The sequence below is a fragment of the Chrysochloris asiatica genome, unplaced genomic scaffold (genome assembly GCF_000296735.1).
Source record: "Chrysochloris asiatica unplaced genomic scaffold, ChrAsi1.0 scaffold00019, whole genome shotgun sequence".
Classification (NCBI taxonomy): domain Eukaryota; kingdom Metazoa; phylum Chordata; class Mammalia; order Afrosoricida; family Chrysochloridae; genus Chrysochloris; species Chrysochloris asiatica.
The window spans coordinates 5247639-5257660 of NW_006408537.1; the positions used below are offsets into that span (position 1 = coordinate 5247639).

The following is a 10022-nucleotide window of genomic DNA, read 5'->3' on the forward strand; positions in this document are numbered from 1 at the left end:
TAGTGGAGATGATTCTGACTCTTAGTGACTTTTGGTGGTCAGGGTTGGCATGTGCTCCACAGTGTTTTTGTTTTACAGCTTTGGAAACCCTTCCCTATCCTATAGGGTCTCTGCAAGTCAGAACAGACTCAATGGCATTGGGATATTTAAGCATCTTGCTTTTTTTTTTTTTAAGAAATAAGACAAATACACATTTAGGAATGGTCATTCCTTTAATAAATATCCCAAGGATTCATTCCTATGATTCTGAAATGGAGTTCATGAATGTAATTTAGGGTGATTCTCAACTCTTGACATTGTCCTTCTTAGTTCCTTTGCCCATCCCCTCTGTATTTACCTATCAGCTAAACTGTGAGTAAGTTCTTAACACCTATTACCCATGTCTGCCCTCTCCATATTTCTTACTCCTGTTAGGAGACTTAAGGAGCTGTGCTCTGGAGGCACAGTGGGATAAGCTTTGGACTGCTTTGGCAAAGTTAGCATTTCAAACCCATCAGTCACTCTGAGGAAGAAAGACGAGGTTATCTACAGCAGTAAAGAGTTACAGTTTCAGAAACCCTAAGGAGTAATACTGCTCTGTCACCATGAGTCAGAATTCACACGATGACAGTGGGTTTGTTTTGGTTTATTAGGAGACTTAGTCTTCAGATGTCAGCCTCTTGGGAAAATACTAGTTTATTCTTCCAAGTCTATTATAAACTTAGAGTACTCTGCACTTTTACTTCATAACACGTTATTTTGTGGTAGCATTTATATATTCCTGATTATATAATGTCTATCTATCCCACTGAAATACACTCATCAAGAACAAAGACATTTTTGTGTTCATTGGTATGTCTCTGTTGTTTTAATTATCATCCACTCAACCCTGACTCATGGTGACCCCAAATGTGTAGGGTAGAGTTGCTCTGTAAGGTTTTCTAGGATGTGAAATGTGCCTCTAGGCCACTTTCAACCACCAACATATTGGCTAGTAGCTGGATACCACCCAGGGACTCTGTATTACCCCTAACATGTAGCAAAGCACCTGGAATATTAGCAAGTACTTAATAAAAAATAACTTTGTTGCATTTTTAATTATACAGCTGTGTTGTTGTTAAGTACTATGGAGTCGGTTCATAGTGACCCTGTATAGAGTTTCTGAGGAGCGGTTGGCAGGTTTGAACCACCAACCTTGCAGTTCAAATTGACCTTGCGGTCGCTCATCCTGCAGAGCCACACCAGAACAATCTAATTGATTAGGACATTTTAAATATAGATAATTTCAGTTTAGAACAGATGAATATTTGTAAAACATCAATTCCATTAGTATATGTTAAGTGTCATCATGTTGGCTCTGACTCATAGTGACTTACATGGGGCTCACTGTGTAGGGAATTCCAAAAAGGAACAGATTTTATTTCTCCAGAGATAGCAGTCATTTATCAATTTGTCAGTAGAGTTCTTACTTAAGCGTTACAGAATCATTAAATTAAGTAGAAGGGGAATTAGAACAAATGTAGTTTAAAAAAACCCTGTTGTAGTGGAGATAATTCTGACTTGTAGTGACTCTTGATGTCAGAGTTGACCTGTGCTTCATAGTAGTTTTGATGGCTGGTTTTTTTGTTTGTTTTTTATGTTTTATTGTGAATTATGTGATAGTTTACATGGGAGAACATTAGCTTTACATTCATCCTATCATATATAGTTTCATTGCCATGGTTACAATCACTCCATACATCATCATCCAACCAAATGGTATACCCTGCAAGCCTGCCCACCGGTCATCAGCACACAGCCCCTCTCCCTCTCTGGGTCTAGATTCTCCAGCTGCTCCATCTTTCTGTGTCATCGTCTCTGCCTCCATCTCTGGTATCACTGCTTCTCAGGGTAGGGTCCTGCACTCCGCTCTTCTCCCTTAATGGTCCCAGGGACCTCTGCTCCTGGACTGCAAAGTCAATCACTCCCCTCCTTTTGCTACAAAATGTCTGCCTTTACATTTCCAACCCTCACAGTCAGCGATGGCTGATGTTTTGGAAATACACCACCAAGTCATTCTTCTGACTGGGTGGATTTAACAGCTAACTTTTCAGTTAGTAGTAAAAATGTGCTAACTGTTTATGCCACCCAGGGATTTTTTCATCTAGTTAGGACCCTGATTTTAAAGACAAGCGAACTGAGGCCCAGAGAGAAAGTGATTTTCCTCAGTTTATGTTGTTGTTGTTAAGTGCCATCAAGTCAATTCTGACCCAGAGCAACCCTGTATAGGGTTTCCAAGGAGCAGCTTGAACCACCAACCTTGCAGTTCAAATGACTTTGCAGTCTGATGCATTATCCCACAGCGCCACAACAAGATTCCATTTTTTCTATAATATGTTAAAAAAAATTTTTAGACTAATGTAGACGAAATCTTTAGGACATACAGCCAATTTGTTTTTTGATTACAGTGGTATGTTTCTGATGGTGATAGAAAGCAGTTATTTTTTATTTTTTAACCTCATGGCATATAGTCATAAATTGTCCTCATTAAAGAAAAACTCAGAGTACTGCCTATGTTTTGATTCAAGACATAGAGTGTTGGGTCATTAAAAAAAAATCAACTCGTATTTGGGGCATACATGCTAGACGATGATGGATTCAGTGTTTAAACAAAGAAGCCCTCATGGCATAGTGGTTAAAGCACTTAACTGCCAACTGAAATGTCAGTGGTTCAAATCCACCATTTGTGGGAGAAAGATGCTGGCTATGTGCTCACTATTCTATACCTTGATTATGTGCCATGGAGTTGGTTTTGAATCATAACAACCCTGAAGCTGGAAATGTTTACGGGAGCAAAAGCCTCATCTTTCTCCCACGGAACAGCTTTCCCCTACGGTTCTCAGCCTGACTCGCAAGCAGTATGCTACCAGAGCTCCTTGGAAAGGTAGACTCTCAGATTCCTTCCCCAGCCCTATTGTATTAGAATGTGACATTTACAAATTCCCTGAGAGCTCCCGAGAATTGGTTGTAATTAAGTGCCAAGTACTTGGTTCCAACTCATAGCAAACCTGTTCAGGGTTTTCAAGAAGCAGCTCTTGGGTTTGAACCGCCATCCTTGTGGTAAGCATCCAGCGCTTATCATATGGTGCCACATCAGGACTCCTGAGCATGGAATATATTGTAAATTAAAGATTGTAAAGTACAATGTTTGATTTAGTCTGGTAGGTAAACTAAATGAATGACAAAAGCTAGATATTGATATATATGTATAAACATGATAATAGCTGACCTATGACCCTTGCCTCCTCATAGTAGAAAGGGTGAGGATTGTGCTAATGTGAAAATCTTTGTTGTTGGCTGCTGTTTCGTTAATTCTGACTCATAGAAATCTCATGTGACTGAGTAGAACTGCCCCCATAGGGTTTTCTAGGCTGTAATACTTACGAGATTATATAACCAGGTGTTTCTCCCACAGCATTGCTGGGTGGGTTCAAACCACCCACCTTTCACCTAGCAACTAAATCTTTAACTAAAGCTTTAGGTAGTCCCTGTAGCATCATCTGAAACAGATCTTTGTTGTTCTTATGTGCCATTGAATCGGTTCTGACCCATAGTGACCCTCTATAGGATTTCTGAGGAGTGGCTGGTAAGCTTGCACCTCCAACTTTGTGGTTCAAACTGACCTTGCAGTCCAGCACATTAACCCATAGCTCCAAACCAGGACTCCAACCCCATCTAATAGGAGAGGGCTGCTCTTCAGAGCTGGATAATTTCAGGCCTAGTGTGAAAACTTTGACTAGTTCAAAAGAAACCAGAAATATAAACTTGTGTGTAGAATCTATGGATTTAAATGCCGACAATGAATTCAACTGTTTTTAAAGCAGAAGAAGTATAAATGTCAAACAGAACACACATACATTATAGTCCTGGTTTAAGGGGCTCCAGTTTGCAAAATTTCATGTAAATGGGGACAGTTTCAGGAACACAGTAAACAATTCTTAATTCTTATCTCACCACGTTCATTTTACAAGATATTCTTTCTTTTTATTAATTGTCTTGTTCAATGCTCATTGAATGCCTATTCCATGCTAGGAGGGCCCTGGGTGAGGAGACCTAAAACCAAGTAGCACATAACCATTAATTCTAATGATTTACAGCCTCAAAATGGTAATTTGATATTTATGAAACAGACACAATGCTATATCAGTATTGCTACAGTACTTTGTGAAGTTTACTTCTCAGAGATCTTCTTAGGAAGGTTTTGCTCTAGTTGAGTAGTTCCCAAGTCTAGGTGGTGAAACAGAAGAGTGTACTGATTACTCAGGGCAAATGTTTTGAAGGAAGTTTATAAGCGGATGTGGTTCAACAAGAAAGCAATCCAAAAGAAGTGGAAACTGAACAGAATGTGTAGTACTCTCAGCGATTTTAAAATGGCAAAACTTCTTTCAACACTTCCTCAGTTTAATAGTTTCCGGCATAAAAGAAAATTTACTGCATCTTCGTGCCTGAAGAGAGGACTATTTCACAAGAACTTTGAATTCCATTTCTCAAGGAGAATAAAGACTTAATTAATGATCTACTCAAACTTCACAAATTTTGTTTTTCCTACTTGCAGTTTTCTCTTTTCTCCGGTTGGTCTGAAGGGGTTTTCTTTCTTTAACTTCATTATAGAAGTTTCTGTCTCCTCTGGAGAATCAATGACATTTATGAGAAAGCCCCACACTGATAGCAAACACTTCACAAGGCTTTCTGTTAGTTTGGTGACAGCTGTGATCAAGAGTGTAATAAAAATCAACTGAACATTTTATTCAAACATCACTTGTTGATAATCCACCAGTGCTGAGTGAGCAAAGGTCTAACTAGTTTTATACAACATCTGAATTTGGAGTTTCCTCCAGGATGAAAGTATACTTTGTCTCCTTTTGCCCGAGATTTACTTATCTTTGATCCTTCTATGTTGAAGAACATTCTCATGATAAAATTAGGAACTTTTCCATTATGTTTTTTTTTTTTTTTCCTTTGAAGCAAAATTGTAATCCATTCTCCAGAACTCTTACAACTAAGTAAACTACTTAAGTGACTCTCTTTATCCTGCTCTCTGTATAGCAAACTTCTACCTAGGTAGAATTCATTTTGATGTTTCAGTTTCATTGTTCCCATCGTTACTGTGACAGGATTTTTACACCATGTTTTATTGTCCTCCCTACTTGACACTTCTAGTCCTCATGCATTACACAATCTTGGCATCCAGCTCTTATCCCTTAGTATCAATGATTTCTATTTCTCTTCAACGTTTCCCAATTTATTTTTCCTATTCAACAAAATGCCAACTGTTGCTTTCCCCCATCATCCAAGAGAGTAAGAGGCGGCTGAGCATCACCCAGAAAAAGTGCTTCCACTTAAACCTGATTTTATCTATCTCCATCTCTCTCTTTAATTATTGACCATCTATCATCTCTAGCTCACTCAGTCTTTTCATGCAATATCTTCCAAATTTTCTCCAATTAACCTTTGGCAGACAAGGCACAGGGAGTTTTTTAAATAAAAATCTAATCACTCAAGCCCATCTCTTGTTAAAGGTACTTTAATTCTGTGTCATTGACTACAGAACAAAGCCCGGATTTCTCATCCTGACATACCTGTGTGACCTTCCTCCCTCAGCCACTCCTGAACTGCCTCTGTTCTCTGAATGGGACACTCTTGGCTTTTGGTGTTATTAGTTACAGTGGAGTCCGTCGACTTTGACTTATGACAACCTTTGGTATAACAGAATAAAACATTGCCTGGGCCATATTCATAGTTGTTATGTTTGAATCTATTGTATTTTCAGTGCATACCAAACTTGGGGGATAATCTACCAGCACTATATCAGATAATATTCTGTTGTGATTCATAAAGTTTTCATTGACTAATTTTCCTGACCATTGTTGTAGGATAACTATTGGACTGCTATCCACAAGGTTGGCGGTTCAAACCCACCAGCTGCTCATTGGAAACCCTATACAGGCTGTTATTAGTATGAACCAACTTGATGCTACTTTATAACAAAATTTTCAAAAGTAGATTGTGAAATCTTTTGCATAATCTGCCTTAATTTTAATCTGTCTTTGATTTCAGTAGGTGGCATTTCCTTTTGCTAAAGGACACTCACCTTTCCCTTCTTGTCTTCCCTTCACCTTTCCCCTGTCTGTTTTCCCAGTCGAATACTCTTACTGCATATTTGCTTCAAGAGCATCATCTCTGAAAACTGTCTCCTTGCCTTCTAATCCTAATTCCACAACATGTTAATTCTGGACTTTGAGTAATGTTCTCAACCTCTCCATGCTTCCATTTCCTCATCTGTGAAGCAGGGTAATTTTAGTGCCCACCTCACTGAGTTTACTTTGAAAATGAAATGAACAAATGCAAACAGAGAATTAACCATGTGAATGCACAATAAATTAGCATTACTAAATATCCATAAACTTTTATGAAGCACAGATATTATAGTTTATTACATCTTTTCAGTGAGCCTGGGGACAATAAGAGGAAAAATTTACAGAGATAAAGGGTTGTAAAGAGAAGAAAGCCTTCCAAAATCAAGTATAAATGATGGGGCTTATCTATTAATTTATATTAGTCATTTCTGTTCTCTTTTGTTGATTAGAATAATCAACATATAGCTTTTGAAATCCAAGATTAGAATTAAATGGATGTAAACTCATGAAAGAAAGGAATATAAAAGTAGGCATAACATAATAACTTAATTACCTTTTTAATCTCAATTGGTCATTGTATTGTTTGAACATTTTCAAATTTTATGATTAATATTCTACTATATCTGAGAATGCTAGGGAGTGGAGATTTGACACTATACAACCTCTTATGAACAATATAGATAACTGCATCACTTAGACTAGGTATAGTAAAGACTTTGTAGTCTCCCAGACTAATTACCTGGGTTTGAGGTTTGAAGTAGTGAGTAGTGCATAGGGTCCCAAATCTAAGTGATGCTTAACATCTCAGGAGACACTAATGTACAGAAGAAAGAAGATGCTTTCAGTTACTTTTTGGAATGCTCTTTAAATCTCTAGTTGGCTCTGGGAATAGACCATACTTCTATTTAAAGTGATGGTCTAAGATAGATAGAAGAAGTTCTGATCCTATGATAAACCAAGAAGATTTTAAGGTTAGGAATAGTATATAATGGCTGAAATTTAGTGAAACTACAGCTTTAAATAAAAACAGGCTCCATTCTTGAAAGTCTGCTGTAACAGAGCAAAGTCTGGGGAAATGTTAGGTGGAGATTTCCTTGGTTTCCCTAGAAGCCAGTGTTGGCATCCTCCCAGGACCAAAGCTAAATTGTTTAGCTTCTGTAAATCAGTGGAGGATCAAGAGCTAGTCAGTGTTCCATTAAATTATTGCACAAAATAGGGCACAGTTGAGTATGAAAGGGGTCACTCATTGCCAAAACCCTGATTTTCTCAGGGCTCAAGCAGAAAGAACTGTACCTGGCAAACAAAGTCCATCAGTCTAACAATAGAGGGTGATTGCCAAACAAGGGGTAAGCAGATTCCATTAACACCGAGTTACATTCCCTTTCTCTTTGTGCATCTTTTACTTTGTTTTTCTTACCCTTTTTGTTATATGACTTTCTTCTATTTTAGTAAGTACAATGTATATATGGTACTTAGAAGACCCAGGCAATAATAAAAATTTCTACATAAGCAAAAGAATCCCTCTTCTGTTAAAATATCTCTATTTAAAAATCTATGCTATAAAATTATCATGAAATATTGAGATAATTAATATTCACAACAATGCACAATGCCTTAAGTATGCTCTCAGTAAATATTTACTTTCTGTAGCTATAGCTACATTTACTGTGTGTCTGTATTTGATTTTTCTCTTTTGCCTGAGACTTTTCAATTTGACATTTTTAAGTGAGAGTTCAATCAAAAATTTAACTTTATTTCCTTATGGTGAAATCTGTGTAAGCACTGTTAAATTTTTGTGTGACACAAAGATAAATAAGTTGTAATCTTGTGCTCAAATTGCTCACCGACCGTCTGTCAAACGTATTTCTTTGTTAGGAATATCTTCCATTTAAGATAGTAATTGAATCTTAATGTTTGTCTTTGGTAGAATCTTCTATGCTCAGCAGTAATGTGCTTATGATATTATCTAACTACATGAAATTTAAATATTTATTTCTCCTCACTTCTACTCTTGATCACATCCTGGCCATCTTTTCTGTGAAGCTGACTCATCCAATGGTGACTATTCCTGAACATGAAACTCTTGATCCCAAAGAGGTAAATGTAAGACACACTGGGGATCCATTTATTCATTTATACTTAATGTTAGGTTGTGAAAATAAACAATGTTATTGATTAACATTGTTGTTGTTAAATGCTGTTGAGTTCGTTCTGACTCATAGCGACCCTCTATAGGGTTTTCAAGGAGTAGCTGGTGAGTTTGAATCACCGGCCATGTGGTTCAAACTGATCTTGCAGTCCTGTGCTTTATACCACAGCACCACATCAGTATTACTGAAATCATCATTTGTTATTTTCTTCCTTTGAAAGAATTGACTAAACTGATCTACCTTGTGTTATTCAGAAGCATCTGATAGTTAAGTAAATTCCTACTGCTTTCCAAGATGAAAGAGGTAAAGGAGTCCCTCATGTTTTTAGTACCTTGATCACAAACCAACTCCTTCTGCCCCTAATGATTTTCTCCATGGAAGTCACACATGAAACCACTCTTGCCTTCTTTTCTAGAAAGTCAGTGGATGCACCATAACATCAATGGTGTGTCTTCTGGGTCAGAAGTCACAGTACCTCTTATGGAATCTCAATTTCAAGCAACATCTCCTCACCCCATAAGTGAATTTCGTATAGGACGTGTGGCAGATTGGTAAAAGCAGACCAGCTCAAATGTATTTTTCACATTTGGTAAAAATGTTTCATCACTGTCACACTTTATTATGACAAAATAAATATTCTTCCTTGATTTTTATAGAGGCTATCCCAAAGAGACAAAAAAAAAAGTTGTCAAGAAACAGTGGCCCTATGGCTTGGTTAACTTTTTGTTTATAAAGAGCAAGGAGAGCTGCGCAGTACTTTCTCCCTCTGTATGCTGTCAGACAAAGTGGGAAAAGTGAGGAAAAGATAGACTTATTGTGAAGTAGGGAGTGGATGCCAGTCCAGGCACTCTCACAAATAAGGCATGCGCAGTTCAATTCTGCAGCTTCCAAGTTTAGAGAACACAAACAAAACAAGCAGAATACAAAACAGAGACCAACAGAATAGCATTCCAAAGGAAGGCCTATCCCAAAGCAGTTTTGTTTTGTTTTTTTAAATAGGTGACTTTATTGTACTTTCATAAACAGACATCCCTATTTCATAAAATGATGAGATGTTCTAGTGTGGTGCTGCAGTATAATGCACTGAACTGCAAGGTCAGATGGAGCCACAAGGTCGGCAGTTCAAACCTACCAGTTGTTCCTCAGAAACCCTACACAGGTCGCTAGGAGTTGGAATCGACTCAACGGCATTTCACAACAACAAGAATAGTGTTTGTCGTAATGTTTGTCATCAAAATATAAATATATCTTATAAATTGGCATGAATTTGTATCTTGACCTGATTTTTTGAAGAGAATATCCTTAAAATATTGGTTTAATGATTATGGACATTTGAAAAACTTTTGAGGCAGTGATTTCCTGAAAAAATATAGCAGTTCACTCTATGAGAAGCATAACTCTCCCCAACATTAAGAATTATTACAATTACTGACTGAACTCTCCCCAGCATTAAGAATTATTATAATTACTAAGTTGCTAACAGCTTACTTTGAGTTAGAAATACTGTTACGCATTTTATGTGTATTATCTTACCTAATCTTTACAAAACATTCAAAGTTAAGATTTATTGTTATTCCCATTTTACAGATAAGGAAACTGAAGCTGAGGGTGACAGTGTGTTGTTTAAAGTCAAATATCTGTGCAGTGTCTGTACAATCATGAATTAAATCCTGATCTCACTGCAGTGGAATCTGTACTTTTAGATAAGCTCTGTACT

General features: G+C 37.3%; 1 protein-coding gene across 1 annotated transcript in view; it reads left to right on the forward strand.

Moving 5' to 3' along the window:
- Window positions 1-9024, forward strand: part of MLIP (muscular LMNA-interacting protein) — a 346096-nt gene extending 337072 nt beyond the window's left edge. The window contains exons 12-13 of the mRNA XM_006835775.1: window positions 8199-8252; window positions 8962-9024. Coding sequence (XP_006835838.1) covers window positions 8199-8252; window positions 8962-9024 — 117 coding nt within the window. The remainder of the gene's footprint in view (window positions 1-8198; window positions 8253-8961) is intronic.
- The last annotated feature ends 998 nt before the right edge of the window (window positions 9025-10022 follow it).